General features: G+C 36.2%; 1 protein-coding gene and 6 non-coding genes across 7 annotated transcripts; 3 read left to right on the top strand and 4 right to left on the bottom strand.

Annotated features, from left to right (window-relative positions):
• The first annotated feature begins 585 nt into the window (after window positions 1-585).
• Window positions 586-658, top strand: Trnaa-agc. Its single transcript has one exon. It is a non-coding gene; the product is annotated as a tRNA-Ala (tRNA).
• A 188-nt stretch (window positions 659-846) lies between these two features.
• Window positions 847-919, bottom strand: Trnaa-agc. The gene has a single exon. It is a non-coding gene; the product is annotated as a tRNA-Ala (tRNA).
• Window positions 920-1253: 334 nt separating this feature from the next.
• Window positions 1254-1325, bottom strand: Trnap-ugg. The gene has a single exon. It is a non-coding gene; the product is annotated as a tRNA-Pro (tRNA).
• A 228-nt stretch (window positions 1326-1553) lies between these two features.
• Trnaa-agc lies at window positions 1554-1626 on the top strand. Its single transcript has one exon. It is a non-coding gene; the product is annotated as a tRNA-Ala (tRNA).
• Window positions 1627-15537: 13911 nt separating this feature from the next.
• On the bottom strand, window positions 15538-15609 carry Trnap-ugg. The gene has a single exon. It is a non-coding gene; the product is annotated as a tRNA-Pro (tRNA).
• Window positions 15610-16405: 796 nt separating this feature from the next.
• Trnaa-agc lies at window positions 16406-16478 on the top strand. The gene has a single exon. It is a non-coding gene; the product is annotated as a tRNA-Ala (tRNA).
• A 2331-nt stretch (window positions 16479-18809) lies between these two features.
• Window positions 18810-20980, bottom strand: LOC6647097. The gene is made up of 6 exons (XM_002070444.3): window positions 20651-20980; window positions 20221-20583; window positions 19702-19879; window positions 19431-19627; window positions 19120-19370; window positions 18810-19055 (listed from the first exon to the last, which is right to left on the bottom strand). Exons 1-6 carry the CDS (start codon window positions 20859-20861, stop codon window positions 18861-18863), a joined length of 1395 nt encoding a protein of 464 aa, XP_002070480.1. The 5' UTR covers window positions 20862-20980; the 3' UTR covers window positions 18810-18860.
• Between the last annotated feature and the right edge of the window lie 474 nt (window positions 20981-21454).

Raw genomic sequence — 21454 nt, forward strand, 5'->3', positions numbered from 1 at the left:
TTGCAAATCATTTGCCTTTTTCTTACTGTTATTTATGTATGTACGTATATGTAAGTGTATATAGAACTTGGAAGTTTATTTACTTTGGCCAATGATTTTTCATTTCTTTTTGTTTTCTTCATGGTGGGTGGGGGATGTTTGGATGGGGCGCACTTTTAAATTTCCATAATTATATGCATCAGCTGGCAGGTGGTGGCTAAAGAAAACAATACAATGCAAAGCAAAGAAGTAAATGTGTTCGTTTCTGTCTGCTTTGTGTAGATGAGTGTGTGTGTGTATGTGATTCTTTTCTTTTTCTGTCTTTCTCTTTATTTTGTAATTTTTATGGCAGAATAAACCTGCGTTGAAAAGTGTAAATATTGACAGTTTTAAAATTATAATCAAGGTGAATAAACAATAAAGCGGCAAATGCCATTAAAAACAAGAAAAAAAATCAAATGTGTCTGTTGTTTTTCATATTTTGCGTGGACTAGATGGACTTTTACTAATTTTCAGATTTGAAATGCATCAGTCAACACTAATCGATCTTCACTGAGCAAGAGGATCGGTAATCAGAAAATGACCATTTGCCACGATCCGCAACAAGGGGATGTAGCTCAGATGGTAGAGCGCTCGCTTAGCATGTGAGAGGTACGGGGATCGATGCCCCGCATCTCCAGTGAAATTAATCTTTTTTTTTTGCAATTTAATAATTCATCTAATTATTATTATTTCGCTTGGTTTTTAAATCTATAAATAAATAAATCTTTTGAATCTTTAGATATTAAACATTAGCAATCTTGAAAATTTAAATTTTACTTGAAACAATAAAAAACCAACATAAAATACAAAAAAATAATCCAAAGTTGGAGATGCGGGGCATCGATCCCCGTACCTCTCACATGCTAAGCGAGCGCTCTACCATCTGAGCTACATCCCCATGGTGTTTCACCGAATCTACAAGGACTTTATAAACTGAAATACATGGCAAACCAAAATAAAACTATTAAATACACCTAATTAGTTATTCATGGCCATTATCGGTCAATACAAGAAATTGACCAAATGCATTGACACTGATTAATTCAGAGATTCAAGTTTTCAATTATTCATGATTGTTGTTGACGTTTGTTATGCCTAAACTGGTTTCATTTCTTGGGTAAAACACAATAGTTTTATAACTTTGCTACAGCGTGATTTTCAAAAACATGTTTCCTTATTGTCAACGCAGTTAAATTGTTTATTGATAAAGTGAAACAAAAAAATATATTGCCGGGCTCAACCGGGATTTGAACCCGGGACCTCTCGCACCCAAAGCGAGAATCATACCCCTAGACCATTGAGCCTCTTCGAGTTCCGACAGCCGAATTGGCCTTTATAAGTTATGGAAACGATCGTTTTAAAGTCTATAAATAGTTATTCATGGCCAAAAGTGAAAGTCAGCAATAAATTATGCAATCAACCAGTTTTAGGTTTAGGTTTTGATATCTTGTATTCAAAGAAGTAAAATGCATATAAATTACGGCCCGTGCTGGTGGTTTTTGAACCCGATTTATTTGCGCCGGAATGCAAGAGGGGATGTAGCTCAGATGGTAGAGCGCTCGCTTAGCATGTGAGAGGTACGGGGATCGATGCCCCGCATCTCCAAATTGGAAGTTTTTTTTTTCCATTTGCTGCATTTAATTGCGGTGAAAAATTTCCAGTTTAATGCACTAGAGGATAATTATTTGCATTAGCCAAAGGACAAAAGAGATGTGAAATGAATGGTAAAAAACAAATAATAAGTTAACCTAGTTCAAGTTAAGGTAAACCAAGTCCCAGAAACCGCTATCTTCCCTCTATTACTTTATCTGGTATTCCATCCATCAGGCATATGAAATCCATTCAACTGTCGGATTCTCTTTCCACTAACCAGAAGTTACCAGCTCGTAACCTGCCCAAATATTTAATTATTCATAACTTTAAACAATCACAGCGACATCAGCATCATTTTGGTATAACCCTAGGGCTCCCTGCCCCCATTGCCCAAGCCACCGCCCGCCGTTTACGACTCAACAAACACAAAAACAAAACACGGGGGGATTTCTGCCTGGCTCTGTTTCCGCCTGCCGTTTAGCTGCTGGGTAATAACATTGTCGTAAAATCATGTTTGGCTTATCATGAACCCAAAGACCAAAAAAGGACCTGAAAGTCGCGCACGCGTTGCTTTCAAATTGAGAAAATGGCGTGAATTATAGTAGCGTAGGTTAAATGCCCTTAGACAGCCACATAAACTACAACCGGAAAAAGTAGCAGCCTAGGGGAGAAACCCTTTCACATTTTGACAAGCCAACAATTCTCTTTCTCAAATGTTTTCTCCCTCACCATTTCGGAATGAATTTTGAGGCAAAAGTTGCTTGGTGTCTGCTTTTAATTTTTGCCAAAAATATTATTCGAATTCGCATACAAAAATTATATCCAAGATGTTCTTCATTTCACTAAAAGTCTTGAGAGTCTTGTGTCTTGTGCATTTGCTTCGGCTGTGGCTTTACTTGTTTTCTTGTAATTATCGCTTTTGTTTGTTAGTTGAACTTTTGCCAGGTCTCCTGCCCGCCGGCTAACATACGAAATTAGAGCGCCCAAAATTACTAAACAATATTTACCACCAGCATGAGAATGCCCATGAAGATGTTGAGTCCTTCTCAAGACATTGGCAGTGTAGGCAACATATTGTCGTTGTCTACAAAAATAACAACAACAGCAACAACAAATTTTGAGGTAATTTTCTAATTGGGCAAAAAGTTTGCTGCCAAGTTTTATGCTCGTTCTTAGCTTTTTTGTTTGCTAATTCAATTTTAATGCTTGATTTCATATTAATTGAAATATAAATTTTTGCTGAATTGCAGATACAAAACGACAACGAAAGTAAATCATATGTACATATGTATAAAAGGAAAAATAAACTTTTGTATCCATGTAGAATCTTTCATTTAAAACCAAAATTAAGATGCCTTTCTTTAAGTTGATTTCAAAAACTAAATGTTTAGTATTTTACTTACATATTTTAAGAGTACTTTTTCTACTTCAATTGATTTTTGTATATAAAAAGTTTAATTGAACTTGTGAACTCGAAGTCCCTCTTCTGTTTTCCCATCATGAGGAAAGAGAACTTTGTATTTGCTTAAAGGCTTCTTAAGCAGTTTCGAAGGCGTTCATAACAGATGACCTCATATTTATGCCAACATGGTACCCTTCCTTCTTCCTCGACAACAGTTTGATTTCTAAGATTCATTTTTTCTTGGTTTTTGGTTTCTTTTTTTTTCATTTTTTATGGCTATGCACAAAAGCCAAAAGGCAAACACACTCGAGTCATAAAAAGATGCCGGCAGACAAACAAAGCGACACACGATGAGAGTTCGACTATAGACCAGGACCAGGACCACGGCTAAGACCAAAAGACCAACATAAAGATCAAATGTCAATACAAATGGTAAGGGAAAGCGTTGTGGAATAAGAAGGAAAGTCAAAAGAGGAAGGGCGCTACATACATACAATGCTAAATGTGGCCAAAAAGCAGATAGCAAGGCAAAGACAAACAGCGACAGGAAAATGTACAACAAATTTCTAAACGTTGTCATAAAAATGAAATGAAAACAAGCACGAAAAAGAGGAAAAACTTAAGACATTTAATAAGTTTACTTACGTCTGCGAAGGAAGAGAAAGCCAAAGGGATGGAGTTTTGACCTTTTTATAGCTTTAAATATGTTTATGACTGGCAAAGGGAAGGGGTAAAGGCGGTTCTTAACTGCTTATAAATCTCGCAGGTTTAATGGTCATGTGTACGAAATTGTTTTTAACGACAACCTATCCATGTGTGTGTGTGTCCATGTAAGTTATTAGCTTAATAATCGTTTTAACCTTACAACAAACTGTTTTCCTTTGATCGACCATATTAGAAAATTAAGATTTACCAAAAAAGTATGCTACATTTTTTGTGGATAACAAGGACAATGGAAAATTTGGAAATTAAATGGAAATTCTTTCAAGAGTAAGTTACATCACGTCTCGATGAAGTCAGAATTGTCAGAAGAAAAACCATCAACAAAACGTTTCAAGTATTATCATCTTTGCTAGCCAAAAGAGCTTAATTTGAGCCCTTACTCATATTCATTTCAAGTCTGCAACCCCCTTGGACAAAGTGAACAATATAAACTTGTCTCTTAATTAAAGTTAAGCCTCTGGTCGCAACAAGAAAATGCCAACATGAAATTAACAATTATGAATTTAACAAGAAATTATAAGGGGCGAGAGAACGAAACCGAAAAACGACCAAATTAGATTTTTATTGTTTAGAGAAAATTATGCAAATGTGAGACCAAACCAAAGTGTAGAGATAGCCAGAAAGAGAAAGACACACAAAGACAATTAACATTAGCTAGAGACAAACAAGGAGAATGTATGGAGAGAAATAATGAATGTATCCGTCCAAACGTGCGTATGAGTAATATTATTCAGTGTCTTCATCTTCATCTTGGTCTTGCGGTTAGCCCACGAGCTTGAGGTTTTTGGTTTTGTCAATGTCCCTTCTCTATTCCTCTCTCTTTCTTGTGATTTCTTTGGTCAAAGTTTTTGCCTTCTGCATCAATTATTCATAACAGAAGAGAGAGCCAAAGAGCCACAGCCTTAGCCAGTTGTGCGGGCCCGCCTCGAGCGTGTAGCAAACTAATTACCCCAAACTCGTCTATTTCTACCTCCAACTTGAGTTCCTCTTCCCACCTTGTTTGTTTGTCTCTTGTAAAGGACAACAGCAGACAAGAGTAACATAGTGTGTGTGTGTGTGTGTTGTCTGGTAGCCTTTTAATAGTTTCATAAGCTCCATTTAAGATTCGCTGACACATGTTCTATGTATGAATTCGTATCGGGTTTGGGGTTAACATCGCATATATTAAACCCATATCCCAAGCAGAAAACATTTTACGTTGACATAAATTGATATCACTGCGTTTATGTCTCCATTTAAGATAAGCAAAGCTATCACCAGCAGCCGTGTGTGTGTGTGTGCATTTGGGTGGATGGGCGTGCCATTAATTGACATATTTATGAGGGTATACTTATGGCCATTTTGATCTAACTTGATTTGATTAAGCCCTTGTTTAGTTTTTGTTAGTTGATTTTAGCATTAATTAAGACAACTTGAGATAAAGCGTGCCTTGCCCTTAGAGTCAGTTTCCAATTGATAAGACAATTGCCCAATGAAATAGAAGAACAATTGATTTTACAGATTTTTCTTTCTAAAATGTTTTAGGGAAAAAGAAAGTACGAAAAAGGTAAACTTCTGAAGGATCAGATGTATCAAAAAATGCTTGTTCTAATTTATTTGAAATTTTCAATGAGTGTCAAGTAATTGGTTACATTTCCAACCATGAAATAGTCGAGCGATAAGTTGAAACATCTCGATTTCCATTCGAGGTTAAGTCACTGAAACCCATAAACGATATAAAAATGCAATGCTAAAAACCAATTCCAACCAATAATCCATAATTATGGTGTTAAACCACCAACAATTTCTCCACCCAAAGGTGGAGCTTATGAACTTCTTTTGTTTTCCAAGAAGACAATTTAACAGACGAACGCCTTTAAACGTTTTTCGTTGGCCACAAAATTGGTCTCTCATTCCCCTCTATACACCCGCACCAGGAACCATTAAAAAACAAACTTTAAACGGCGCCAAGTCACACTTTACCTGCCCCCGCCCTACGTCCTTCCCCCAACCCAAGTAAAAAGCCACCAAGAAAATGTTAAAACAAAAACCATTAAAACAATTTAATCGCACTCGAAAAGTAGCTGGGCAAAGAAATATCAAAAGTCGAAATAAAATGCAAAAGTTTTTGTTGTTTTTTCAGTTGTTGTTGTTGGTATTTTATTTTTTTTTTATTTTGACGCTTGGCTCGTCAGTTGATTGTAAATCGTTAGCTCCTGCTTCTACTTCTCCAGCAATCTCTCCCAGGAGACGGTTGGGCTGCGCTTACAAGTTAATTTTCACATTGGGACATGACTTCACTGCCACCTCGTGGCCCGCTGCTTCTCTTCCTCCTTTTCCTCTTCATGGACAGGCAATTTCCTTGGCACTTTTTGTTTAGTTTTTGATTTGACTTTTACTTTACTTATATATATATTTTTTTTGTTGGTTGGTTTTTGGGTTTTTGGTTTGGCTAATTATCATCATTTTCTGGCCACGAAATGCCTAAAGCGATTGGAGTTTTTCTGCTGTTTAGACGCAAAAGTTTCAATGGCTCCAGAATGCGGAGAGGGGAAGGAGGTTCAAAAGGATGAGTCCTTCGGCCCATTATGTAGCCATCAACATAATTTGTTCGTCGCGTCACCGTAAAGATGAAGGAAAAGGGGAAAACACAAAACTTGACTGTGATTTTTATAACCCAAAAACAATCAGAATTTAATGTGCGGCGCCAGTTTTGGAGTTCTGTTTCGGTTTTCGTTTATTGAAAAATAAAATACTCTCCAGTGTAATCAAATAAAAAAATGTGCAAAAATAAACTCACGGCACTCTCGCTTGCTTCCACTTCTTCTCCGGTTTTTTTTTCTCCCAAGCCTCATCATATTATTACGAGTATTTTTGGGTAGTCCAATTCCGGATGAAAATTCCACCCGCATTTGCACGATTCGTTAAACAAAGCACACGTTAACAGGCAGCTGACAGGCCAAGGATGATTCGGGGGATATGCCTGTCGATGAGACGGGGTGAGCAACCCAAGCGGTCAGTTTCACTTGTGGCCCCGGGGCCCTGGAAATGTGCGACCTGGGCAGAAGAAAAGTGCATACCAATGTGAAAACAACAACATGAAAAACAACAACCAAATTGACATCATTCATTTGTGCTAGCTGAATGTTAGAGTATATGGTAATTGTAAAATTGCCAATTGAAAGGAACCATCTAATAATTAGCTATAGTAACTAAAGTTATTCAAATGGAAAGGTAATTTTGTGTTAAATTTTGGCATTCTTACCAATGATAAATTAAAATCATCTTGAATATATAAATAACCTTCTTGTTTTCGAGACCTATTTTACGTAGAGTATTCAACATTCGTTAATTCTTTGTATTCTCTTCTTAATTGTCCTTGTTTCTTTTACTCCTTTTTCTATGTGGTCCATCAAATGCTTTTAACTTTTATTTGTTTAAAACATTTTTTTTTTGTTTATGCGATGTTGTTGTTATGGTCTTTGTTTACTTGTCCAAAAAAAAAGAGAGGAAAAAGAAAACCGAAATAATAAAAAAAGAGGAAAAAGAAAAACGAGCAAAACAACAAGGAAACATTGCAAATTTGTTGGCAAATATTGAATTTGCAACATATTCGACTCATATGTCACAAACTGAGCGTGGGCAAAAGCTGTCGCGAATGAGTAACAAAAGGTTTTCTGTTTACCAAAATTTGCATTTATGCTAGAGGGGAGCCAGAAGGGGAGTTACGTATTTCTCTGTAGTTGCTGTTGGCTACCTTTTTGAAAGTAGCCAAAAAAAAAGAGGTATCCCTTGTTTGGAGCAGCAAAAAAAAAAGTTGAAATGAAATTAAATATCAAATCCAGCGCAGCTGTTGGGCAAATAGTGAGACATTAATTTTAAGTGTTGTGTGAACTTTTCATCACATACGTTTTCCATCGTATAGGAGGTAAAAGTTCTTTAAGTTTAAAGGAAATATTTTTAAAGTTTCTATTAAACAACGTGTATGAAGTTTATAAGTAGTAACAGACTAGAAAGGGTAGTAATTCACATATAATTTTTAAGAATTTCCAGACAAAAATTACTGTTTAATACAGTTCAATGGTTTTTTTATATTTATTCTCCAAAGAAAGTCTCCAAAGCATATTTATAACAATTTAAAGGTCTCTAAAATCAACAACTAGTCTATCAAATTTATTAATATTTAATCCTAGGTCTTGAAATCAAGATCCTTTGAACTCTGAATAGAAATCCATATCATTTTGAAACTAAAATAAAAGTCTTATCTCATCTAAAGTAACAATAATTGTGAAATTTAACTACTGAATTTTAGGAACTATTTTACAAGAATAGGTTGATGATTACATTTACATACATTTCATTTAGTTTAATTGTGTCTTGATTTCGAATCTTAAAAAGCATTTTCAAAAGGTTTTACCTATTAAAATGATATTTCCAAATATTTTTCGCATTTTCAAAAGGTTTCACCTATTAAAGTGATATTTCCAAATATTTTTCGTCTATAATTTGATTAAAGTTCTTGTCTATTGGGTTAACCTAAGCGAAAGCCAAACAATAAGCTATAGTTTAATTAAAAGTTTCTATGTTGTTACCTTTCCCACTGTTCCTTTTGTTGAAAACAATAAAAATGAATGTGTATTAAAAATCATATGTATGAATTTCAACTGCTATCAACATTTTGCAGCTTTGCTTTGCCCTCTTCCAGCCAGAGTCCGAGGCGAGGACAATGTCTGGTGAGACTGTCCGAGTCTGAATTCAGTTTTCTCTGTGGTCCAAGTAACTATAACATTTAAGCGGATTTACGCAAAAGTTGTGTGCCATTTGATAGCTGGCAAATAAATTTGGAAATAAAAGTATTTTCCTTTTTTATATATTTATTATTGTTGTGTGTGTGTGGGTGTGTTTGTTGTTGTTTGTTTTATGGCTGACAACTAACAAGGTTGAAGCCTAAGAGACTAAATCATCTAAGGATTTGTGTTTTATCTGGGGCCACCTTTTTCTGACAGGAAATTGAAAATTTCCACAACATCAGAATAATCTCATGTATGTATATGTGTGTGTGTTTGTGTGGGTGTGGCTGATGTGTGAATGGCGAAAGGGGTGTGGCATTTTGTTGGCTCTATGCTGAAGGCCAATAACATTTACGCTAATTTGATAATCTAAACACGCACAAGGGGTTAACAGACATTTGCATAGCTAAGCAGAAGGCAAAAACCGGCACCTAATTGGCTGCAATGGCCCTCGAGGGACCATTGGGGCCATTGCCAACGAACGGGAATTGGGACGAAGAGAGTATGGGAAGATAGTCCAACTGTGTTTATGTTTATGTTTATGGCCTGGTCTTAGTCTCACTTTATTCTGCATTATCAGCGCATTATCATCGCATTCTCTTTTCACTCTTGAACGAATCGAGAATCCAAAGTCCAACCAGACCGAACTCAACTTGGGACTTGTGTGGTCAGCGGGAGTTGATTATTTTTGCCTTTTTACACATTTTTGCCGCTTATCTGTGTTTAGCCAAAAATCTGTTTTTGCCATGCCTTCAAAAACCGTTAAAGTATTTGCCTTCGTAATCGCTTTTACACGCTTGACGTGAACCCAAATTAGCTGCGGGTTACTCGGACCAAGGCAAAACGTTTCTTTTGTATCATATTCGTATGGTTATTGGCCTAAATGAGCGGGAGGGTGGAAGAACTTTTAATATTTATCTAAATAAAATAATTATTTACTTAAGCCTGAAAAACAAAAATTTGTTGAGCAATATAAATTAAGAAGTGCATTCATATAAACACAAGATGTATGTATTCATTTCTTTCTTTAAGTTTTTAGCATAAAATCAAGTCAATTGTTAGTTTAGTTTTCTGTCATTAGCCAGGCAGGGTTGCCCTGTTGAAAGTCTGCCAAGTCTAAACGGAAATAAAATGATGGGTCCAACCCACTTGGCGTATGAGCAATATGCTTCTCTTTTCACACACACACACCCACAGCCACAGGCTTATATACATGCATATTCATAAGTTTCAACATACGCCCCATGAGACGGCGAGTCCTGAATGTCCTGGCATCCTGGTGTGCGACAAAAAGATTTATGTCTGTTTTCTTTTTCTGTCGGCGAACATTTTAACGCCTGCAAATTTGCTAATTAATTGGTTTAAATCATGTGCGTGGGGAAACTCAAAAAAAAAACCAAAGAATTGGGGTATACAAAAAATTATATTAAATCTAGTTACTAACCACAAAAATCATTTGATACTTTAGAACATAAAACAAAGTGTATCCTGTAGATATTTTTAAAATTTTGCAATTAATTAGTTCTTAATATAAATAGAAAGTATGTTAATACTTTCAAGACTCAAATTTGGGTTTAGTTTATAGTGGATAATGTTTTTTCACGATCTTTATAGCTTCAGCAGACGTACAAATTAATGGAGTCCTGCGAACTATCTTTTCAAAATTTTATCCAATTATATAAACCATTTTTTGACCTATAAAATTATGTAAAATAATAATGCTTCGATCAATCGTCTCAGAAAAAATTTGTAGAGGGTATTTAAAATGTAATTTCTGCAAAATTTGTTAGCCCTTTTTCACATTCTTTTGCAACAGCAAATAAAAAATTAATTTCACGCATGTTGTGTTTTTTTTTTTGTGGGTAGCTTTGTGTATAATGAAATTGATTTAAGGTTATTAATGTTAGCAGAGAGAAAAATGTTTTCTATATATACTTAGGTACGCATACAGATATGTATACAGATATATGTAGTATATGCAGATATATTCCGCCTAAGTAAATGTTTGGCATAACCTTTAACGTCAATTTTATGCAAATTATGTTGTTTCTGTTTGTAGATTCTCTACCCCGCTTTCCCAGTCTTTCCTCGTCTCCTTCAGGATCTCTGCACGGCTAGAGTGGAGGGGCGTGGCACTTTTGAGTATAGAACGACGGGGCGTCCATGGGTTATGGGAATGTTGTTATTGAAGTTTTTGGCCGTCTACTGACTGCTGACTTATTCAATAAGCCAAGTTGAAGTATGCCTTCATTATTGTTGTAGTTGTTGGCTGCTGCTGTTGCTCTTGCTGGTTGCGGCTGCTTAAGTAAATACCGTGTGCGATGCGGTGCGGTGTGTATGTGTGTGTGTGTGTGTGTGTGTGCGTCGTATATGCAAAAAGTGCAAATAATAATAATAAAGAGTACTTATTGTTTGATTTATGTGTCTGTGTGTGCACAATGCCAAGACGAAGAGGAATGAGTCAAGACACACTGGAAACAGAGTGAGAGGGCGAAAAGAGAGGGAAAAGAAAGCATCTCTAGTTGACTTTTCCCCCATATTGATATAGGAATCTTGTTCTTTTCTTCAACTAATTTAAAATTCTTCAGTGCTTTAGCTTTCGAAGCTAAGCTATGGCCATCAGGAACTGAAACTGATAAAGTCACCTTTATTTGTCACTCTTAGGGCCCAAATGTCAGTTGACTGCCTAGGCACGTTCGTTATGCCACACAATCCAACGATTTCGTTATTCATTCTTTCATCCTTATTCAACCTGAAGCGTTAAGCCGCACACACACACACACACACACACACACACAGAGAAACACACCTATCATGATGATGATGGCCATAATGATTATGTTTTTGTTGTTTTTCCTTTTTGGCGTCACCTCGAAACAGCACGCAATGTGGCGACCGCCACCGCAGTTTCAGTTCTTGGAGTGTTGGGGCTAAGTGAGCCATTTATCTTCCCAGGAACCTCAAGCGCGACACAACAACAACAACAATGGCATTAACAACAAGAGGACTTCCTATACACGCGTCATCCAATCCAGGCAGACGCCAATAATACCGCTTTCCAAATAAAACGATTTATATGCCCAGAATACAACGTAAAATAACACTGAACGAAAATATATAAAATGTATGAATGTAAATGAAAAGAGAAAATTAATCCTCAATACATATAATATATAGAGCCATAATCTGTATGGTTAAAAGTAACCGGAGCTTTTTAGAGATTTGCATCTTAGCTTTATGAGAGAAGCTTCCAAAGTCATAGGGAACTTAAAATTGGTAGGCAAAGGTTGTGATCTTGAGAAGCCTGTAAAGTAATGCCAGGATTAGTGACCTTCATATATTCAGAATATAACTTATTCAAAAAGAATGAAAAAAAGAAATTGTCCTTGCTTCCCTTTATATCTTCAATTCGTTGAAATCCTTTACAGAAACTATAACTAAAACTAAGACTAAAAATTTCCTTTCTTGCTCTGAGTATTAACTTACAGTGTATCAATTGCAGAACATTTTTCGGTTTTTTGTAGTTTTGTTCTTGTTTTTTTTCTGCTGCCTTATCCCAACTGAACATCAATTGAACAGCCGCAACAGCAACAACAACAACAACGGCAACGGCAACATGACGAGTAAATGAAACCCCTGGCTGGAAAATACGAAACCAAAAAGAAAAAAAAAGGAAAGGAGAAGTAAAATCGAAGATTGCTATCTTTGACGGCTTGTTTTCCTGCCGACCTACACCATCCGAACGATATCCCCTGCTCTCGTTTGCCCATGTTTTTTGTGTGAGTGGGCGGGGCAGCTATTATGTATTGGCGTTGAAACAATTTGAACAGCAATCGTAGTCAGAGTCCTGGTAGCAGTCGCAGTCGCAGTCGCAGTCGTCGTCTTCGTCTCGGTCGAAAAACAAATGAAAGGAAGTCGTTTAAAAGTACAAACGGACATTATTTATCGCTCAAACCATTTAGCCACAGAAACTACCCGAAATAGCATTAAAAAAACGAAGCAACAAACCCAAACCTGTCCACTGGCTGCTCCTTCTGTTGTTGTGTCTACTTAGTTGTAATAAATAGGAAAAAACGCAATGGCAATGAGAAGAGGTTCTACCACAATGCGTTGCATATAATTTTTGTCTTTTTCCTTCGTTTTGCTTGCTTTTATTTTGTATTGTTGGATTGGCAATTGGATTTTAGCAGCAGCTACTAAAAGGCGAAGAGGAAATCGATTGATTTTTGCTTATTTAAGCAGTTTTCTCTCTTTCTTTTGGACAAAGTAATTTACAGTTGTCATTAAATGGCCAAGTGCGTGCGGGTTTTTGGAATGAAATGAGTTTTGTTGTCTTTGTCACGGGATTGTGGCATCTGATGAATTGAAGGACTTTGGGAAATGAAATGAAATGTAAGGAAGATGCAAAACCATAGCATACATTTGAGCGTTGATTTGGTAACAAAGACTTTTTGATCGGAGTCTTTGATAAATTTAAATTGTTAAAAAATTGAAAAAATATAATTGTTCTTGCCATAAAGTTAATCTCTTCTTTGAATTCATTTACAACGATCTACAATAATTAGTTCTTTGTGCATTTGTTACAGACTCACCTGAGAAATATGCAAGAAGAAACGATTGGACCAGAAAATATTAACGATTGGTCTTAACAATGGCTTAGATCAGTCAGCATTTTACTCCCGTGCTGTTTCATTTCTTAAAATATACTTTCAACTACGTATGAAAAAGAAAAACAGTTGAAAAATATACATATAAAGAAAGTGGATAAGTTGAAGTCTTTTAAAACCCTGCGGTTTAACAAACTTATTTGAATAACTTGCCAAAAAAATGTTCAGTAAAAGCTTTTATCTTAATTTTTGGGCAGCTAAAACTAAGTAGCTTAGATTTTAGAAGTAGCGTCTAATTCTGTTAATCAGTGGCAGGTGCAACTCATGGGTATGGCGTTTAGTGATTTGCATACAAGCTCCATATGTGTCGTTTATTAGCATATGAAGGAGCACTAGATCTCACTTCGTGTGCTTTGCTCATTAACCATGTGTCATGTGAAACCGCTCGGCCAGACCAAAATCCCACATCATCACACAGACTCTTCCACACATATACATACATATACACAGAAAGACAAAACCTCAGGCATCTTATCGCCTTAAACCACTTTCAGTGTCAGCAGTGACAGCGGTCCAGCCTCAGTCTGAACCGACGGGCGATGAGATGAGCCGCTGACTGTGAATATTGTCGCCTTCTTTTTTTGCTGCTCTCCCCAGTTGTTGGGGGCGTTTGAGTTGGGATGTTGTCTGTTAACATGGCCAGTGGTCTTGTCGACATTGCGATAACAAAAAAAAAAAAAGAAAAGCCAAACGAACGAACGAACGACAAGGAATTTACGCTCTTGGCCATAATGAGGGTGATTTTCGCATTTGTGGTAGATTTGTCCACTTAGCAGGAATGACCACAACGAGCAGCAGGGATTTTGTACATACTTATATTCCAGAATGTTGCTGTTGCAATTTGCTTGGCAAATCATTTATTTGTACATTTTCACAGTGGATTATGGCCAAATGTCTGTTCCCCTGACGATAATGGTCATAATTTTTCTATGTCTGTGTTTTCTTCCTTTTTTTTTGTCTTTGCTGATTTTTTTGATTATGTATGTGTGATTTGTGACATAGAATGCAAATGTAGATTTGAGTTCAGGAAAAGATGGGAAAGTTTGGTTTTTTAATAAAGAAAGTGTAGAAAGGAATGCAAATTAAAAACCAAATTTCTCGACACTTTTCTCGAATTTCAATTTCAATTCCAATTTCGATTCACTTCATTTTCATTTTCAACACAAGCAACGACCTCAAGTGCGGGTCCAGCATTTATTCATTCATTCATTCATTCACTCAGTCATTCAGTCATTTGTGTACACAATTGTCTACGGATTTTCAATATTATTTGCTGCGGTAAAAAACAAACTTCCACTCCCCCATATAACTCGATTCCCTTCAACCAGCTGGTGCTACCTTCATGCCATCTTGGGTGTGAACTGTCAATGCGACTGAGGTAAGGGGCGGGCAATTGGGCATTTTATTTTATATATTGGAATTTTAAAATTCCTTCCGCTCCGACGACAGGCGACAGGAAAATGGACAATTTGTGTTTGTGGCAATTGATTGGCAAATATTGTCCGGCCAAATGGTTAAGGCGAAAAGGTTTTTTGTATGAATACTGATTAATACGTACTGACAGCAAGTCATTCAAAAGAAATACCTCGCTCAAATATACAATAGAGGTTCAAGAATTTAATGTTCTATACATATCTTCAGAGAAAACTCTCCCAAAAGTGGGCTATAAATTTGTTTAAACTTATACTTCTCTGTAGTTGTTTTTACTTAAACAACATGCGATTTGACTTGTCGAAACTTTGCACTTAACTTTATCTCGTACTTGGCTCAGCTCTTTTAGAACTGCTTACAACAACTTTGGCTCAACCATGCACCATTTGAGCGCCTTAAAGACGACTATAAAAATCGAAAAAATAAAGTTACTCAATGGCAATGCTTGCATGCAAATTACAAGCAATAAAACGTGGCAAAACTTCCTCCTAGCCCAGGCAGAAAACAGATTATTCTTTATTGTTTAGAGTCCTTGTAGCAATTCTCACATCATGCTATTGGCATTGAAGATTGTCTCTCTGTTTCTCTTGCTGTCTCGCTGGTATTGGGCGATATTCCCAAGGCTGTCATATGTATGTAAAGACAACACCACAGGAAATATGTAAATTTGTCATGCCAGCAAACAACAAACACAGACAACAAGACTAAAATACTCATAAAAAAAAAATGTCAAAATGTGTGTGAGTGTGCGAAAAGAGGCAACGAGGAAGACAGAGAGAGGGTTATGTGTATGTGAATGACAAAATCCTGAATTGAATTTTTATCTATTGTATTGGCAATAAAGTCACATTGTCACATCCAGTATAAAATGATTATTATTTACCCAAATAAAAATGAAATGTTCACAACAGAAAGCAAAAAAAATTAGACAGGGCTCAACCGGGATTTGAACCCGGGACCTCTCGCACCCAAAGCGAGAATCATACCCCTAGACCATTGAGCCTCTCTTGAAACGAGGGAAATATTTATAAAATATAAATCATGAAATTGTATATCAATTTTAAAATTACAAGGTCAGCTATCTTGTAGATACAACTTTTAACTTAGCTAATGAAGCAGCAGCATTTAAAAACTCCAACTTGTTTACACACTTCAAAAATATATATTAAATTAAGTGATTCGGAATACTCTTTTATCATCTGAAGTGCATATCGAGCTGCGTAGAAGGTGCTATCTTTTCAAGTGCCTCAAGTGTGGGAGTTTCCCTAGAGACCATTAGGGAGAGAGTTCTTAGCAAATTCCGGAACTTCTAATCAAAGTCAACCAAATCTTTTTAAAATTCAAATATATGCCATAAATTCTATTTTACTATCTATATCCAGCGAACAGAAACGTGGAAATTATATGTAAGCTGTTTTAATTAAATTGGATTTATGTAAAATGCTTATATTAAGACCAATCCAATAGCATGCATTGTAAATGTCAGAATCTAACAATAAAACCTGCTCTTGAAATCTCATCAATAACGAATAACTAGAAAGTAGAACATAATTAAGTGAAAAACAAGTTTCTAAGACTCAAACCCGTTTAGTTTTAAGACATGTCTATAATAAAGAATAGGCCATCTTATAAACTAAATCAACTTAAATCAACCATCCTCTATGGAAGAGTATTGCTTAGTGCGTTTAAATGCTCACCAAAATAAAGTCAACCCAAATTATTGTTGGCTATTTGCATGCATGCATAATAAATGCACTTTCGTTTCTTATAAAACCCTCTAAATTTCGGTCAAAAATGTAGGGGATGTAGCTCAGATGGTAGAGCGCTCGCTTAGCATGTGAGAGGTACGGGGATCGATGCCCCGCATCTCCAAGGAAGAGTACTGACTTGGTCCTTTTTTTTTTGAATTCTTTTGAAACCATTTTTGCGGGGGCATCTCCATCTTTTTTTATCCAATTTTCAGATTGCTGTCAAATTATAGTTCAATTTCCTTGCCACGCCCTTGCACATTTTATTAATTATGGCTTTTAATAATAGACCAAGCGCCTATTCCTTTTGACCCGCTACCCTTATCAATGGATTGATGATATATTGACTTTTAAATGCCTTTTTACTTTCTATTCAACAACAGCAGCAGCTGACTCATCAAAATTTGTTTTGTCTTTGTTTTTCTCTCTGGGCATGCTTTTAATTTAATTTGAAAAGTTTTGCATGGCCATTTGGCGCATTTAACCCTTTACCCAAGGCAGAAAAGGAAAAAATCAGAGTGAAATAAAAAAAAAAGGGAGAAAAAATATCATAAATAATTATGATAACTGTCTGAAGTTTTAAATCGCCTCGCAACTCACCCACACCCAAAGCAATTAACTGGACTTTGCCTTGAATACGAAGAAAACGAAAAAAAAAATGGCAGGAACTAAGGAAAAATATGACAATTAGGCAAGTAAACTAATTGAGGCTGGCATCAAGCTTGAGAGATTAGACACCAGCCATTAGGCACAGGGAAACAAATGAAGCAAGATCAAAAGAGCCATGAAAACTTTAGGAAAGATATGAGCCCAAAAAAAACCTTTCCAAGTAAAGTTCGAAAATTAAAGACCCACAAAAAAGATATTACAAAAGAAAATTCTTTTTAAGAAGTATTGACAAAAACAAAATGGAAAATAGCTTTTGTTTCTTGAATCTATCTATAGTGAAAATATAATGCAAACTTGTTTTAATAAGGTCATGGATACAAGACTATTTAAAGAATGGAACAAACATTATAGTTTTTATAGTTATTATAGTTTTTTTTTCCCAGTTCTTTTTTAAAGATAAAGAACCCATCCAAGCATTATCAACAGTCCCCTTATTCTTAATTTATCCAACTTTTTCTTAAAACTTTTCCATTTTTCTTTTCGGTCTTTCACTTTTACTGTTTTGTTTGTTGTTTCATTCAAGTTTTTGTACTGTGATAAATCACAAAACTGTATCCATTCAAGATTTATGAGCTGCTAAATATGCTGACAACACAGCAGGAGGAGTTACCAAAGAGTAGAAACTTTGTCCACATATCCAAAATTTAAAACGCAATTATCATATATGTATTTGTATCTATATATGTATCTCTCTCTCTGTATATATATGTGGCTATATGTATCTTTATGTATTTTCGTCCTGTTGTTTTACCCATGTGCCAAAGAGAGATAAACAAAACAAGGTCCTAAATAAACAATGTGAAAAATAAAAAGCAAATGTTAGAACGGAAAAATGAGAACAAAAATTGCTTCAGCAGACAAAAATACAATTTGGTTTTAATTGAAAATTTCGCCATAGCCACGAAAAACAAAATGTGATGACATGATACATGTCAAGCTAAATTCCAGACGAATGTAAAATACTATTATTATCAAAAGTTATACGTTCTTGATTCTTGAGCTGGAGTCCTCCTTCCTCCTTCTCCTCTTATAATTACCTTGCAGTGACCTCAAGCCAAAGTTCATCAAAATAATTCCAATTAATGCCAAGTCTCCTTCTCTGGCTCTCCTTTTTTGAACATTACCGCACTTCAAATGCTATTAACAAAAGCACAAATACAATTTTTACACTTTGCCGTGCCAAGAAAAAAAGCAACAATAACAAACAAACTAACTAAAAATGGCTAAAAGCAACAAAAACAAACGAAATTTTTCTTTCTATTTATTTTTTCAACAACTTTTTACCTTTTTTTGCCCTCTCCTTTTCTTTCTCTCTTGCTTTCAACTCATTTTCAAGTGTTTCCACTTAGTTTGTTGTTGTTGTTGTTCTCGTTTCGGTTCGGTTTGGGGCTTACAGAGGGGAAAAACCATTAGAAAAAGGCAAAGCCTGGAGTGTTGAGTGGCATCTTGATGGGGTTAGGGCATTGTTTTTGTTGGCTTAAGTCAACACACACACACAAACACAAGCAACAATCCAGCAGCAGTCGAAGAAGGGTCGAAGGGTTAATGAAAGTTGAGCAGTTGGGTTCACGGTTAGTGCTTAAAATGTTGCATACTTAACGGCGCTGTAGGTGAAAGATTTGGACACTATGATTAATGCCTGATTAAAACTGTTTATGTAAACAATTTTTAGAGGTTGATGGCACGATTAAGATGGTAGAAAGGGTGACTGAAGAATCTAAATACTCCAGTTCTACAGAATTCTCTCAGCATTGCATTACTTTCCCATAAACAATAGAGTAAAAAATACAATTTTATGTTTATTTTTTCATTTTGGGTATATATTGATACATATGTTTTACATCTGGATCATGGCCTTGAACTTATCGCGCTGTTTCTGCTTCAAGGCCTCATGACGTTTGCGTTCAATGTTTCTGAGTAAAATTTCTTGAAATTTTCGACGCATGGTCAGTGATAGACCTGTATTACGTAAATCCAATTCCTCCAGCACTTTATTTGAACTCATAATTTTCATTAAATGTTTGCCAAAATCCTATAAATAGTAATCCCTCAATGAATGCAAAGCCTTTTAAAAGAGATACTTGTTGTAAACTCACCTCTCCCAGTGTATTATTGGATAGATCAATATCAAGCAGTGTCGTATGCTGGCATATTAACATCATAAACAATTTGGTAATACTTGCCGTAATGCCACATGAACTCAGATCTATTTCCCGAATAGGCATGGCCTGAAGAGTATGAAATATGGCTGCAGCTCCATCACTTTGTATGGGATTGAGACGTAGAACCAATCGCTGAAGAGGCACATGACGCAGAGTGCGGCTAAGTATATGGGCTCCCTCTTCGGCTAATGTTTTGTGACTACAATATTAACTATGACATCATGAGAGTTGTAAATAAAACTCACTAATCTTATTGTTGGTCAAATCCAACATAGTTAATATGCCAAATGATTCCTTGCCACAAGTTTCCAAAAACCCACGAATACCCGCATCACCCACAGCACAATGCAAGAAGGATAATCTAGTCAAATGATGGCAACCCTTGTCCAAACTGTGGGCCAGAAAACGTAACTGATATGGCATCAGTTTTGTATTGTGTATGCTGACCAAAACGAGAAAGTATTCATATTTGGAAACAGAGACATTGAAAAGACAAAATGTGAAATTAAAACTCACCAGAATTGTCGCAGCTCATGACACTGACTCAGTCCTTTGACCAGAAGCAAAATGTCCTTCGGTGTGAGCTGATTACAGCCAATTTGGTAATTGATGCCAGCCGTCTTGGTGCTGTAACTCAGCCGCAGTCGCTGTAAATCCGGCAGATTGCTCAGCAGGTAATCAAGTGGAATGTGATCTAGGGTAGGGAACCCGAAAAAAAAATACAGTCATCATTAAATTACTTTAAAACAATTGTCTATACATTCGTAGGAATTTACATACACATATATACGTATGTATGTATGTATTTGAATTTAGTTAGTTCCCTCAGCAAAAGGATTTGCTTTAAAAGATGGGATTTGTGGATTTTGTGTGGTATTTATGAATATTTCAATAACTATTTTCTAAATTTAGTATAATGCTTTTTAAATCTTATACATAACTCTTATGAAATACTTTATATTTACATATTTATTGACCAGTTTTGATTCTCTATCTAGATCAAAGGGTATCTGCGAATCGTTGTGATGTACTTACCATTATTGTCGTTGGTCGGCGGAGCGGGTTGAAGTTGATTTATCTCCAATTGATTTATATATGCCCCACAGATGTCCAAGGTGGCCTGCACATTGCCCTCACCCTCTAGCTCGTAGTCAACGGTTTGCATATTTTCAATAAACTCCTGCACATGTCGCTCCATGTAAATGTTAATCCAGGGCCGTTCTCTGCCCCGCGGTTGTATGGGGGCGGACCGCCAGCGTTCGGCATAGCAGCGTTGCCAAAAGAAATCATCATGAATGTAAGAGCTGAGCAATTGCAACGGCAGTGTCTGAGTATCCAGATGACTGAGTATATAGTTACGGTCCTCACGACGCGTCAGTTGTCGATACAGTGGCAGTTCTGTTCACAAAAAGGATACAAAACGATGTTCACATCAGGACGAAAGGACTCCAGGACTCACACTTACCGCTCCAATTCTCTACAATGGCATCGAGGACAAGATGTCGCAGACTTTTCGCTTGATTTGTTTGCCCTTCGTTGGCTTCTTGATATAGTTGGTGGTTCTGGTCGAATGATTTACCGCTGCCTTTGGGCAGCCTGACGTCCTTAAGATGGAAATAGGCCTTGAAGGTGTCAATGGAAACGGTGCTGGGGAATTCGCAATACGTGAAATCCATTTGAATATAAGCATTTAGTTCTTGTTCTTGTCTACTTTTGTCTACGAATGGGATATCAACAATATTTATTAGTTTCCATTTACATTGTGACCCAAGGAAACGGTTGTCATGGTACAACTATTTCAATCCGTTTAGTGTTGGAAAGGAATCACAAAAACAAAAAGAAGGATCTTATGAAATACTCTTTCTGATTAAATTACTAGATATTCAAAATTGACTTATTAACTTCTTTTGAATTGATAATTTTGGATACTTAAGTAAGTGCGCTTCGTTTGGAAGCATAACTTGATTTCACCTTAAATATCTCAAATATAATTCACAATTGTAGCTTTCTTTAGATATTTGCTTATCTGTGAATTAGCATGCTCGTAAATTAGCATAAGAAAGTGAAATTCTTGTTGGTCCAAGTTGCGCCATAATGTCTCAAGTGACAAGCCGATTATGACCCTAATTACATAACATTACAACTTGGAGTCAACGAGTCAGCCCTCCCTTTACTCTAGGGAATATCAGAAATATTGACTTGGCATCAAAGCAAAAGACTATCCACCTGGAGGATTAGAGAACACCACACAAAAGCCGCCATGACATGG

Source organism: Drosophila willistoni, chromosome 3R (assembly GCF_018902025.1).
Source record: "Drosophila willistoni isolate 14030-0811.24 chromosome 3R, UCI_dwil_1.1, whole genome shotgun sequence".
In the NCBI taxonomy this organism is placed as follows: domain Eukaryota; kingdom Metazoa; phylum Arthropoda; class Insecta; order Diptera; family Drosophilidae; genus Drosophila; species Drosophila willistoni.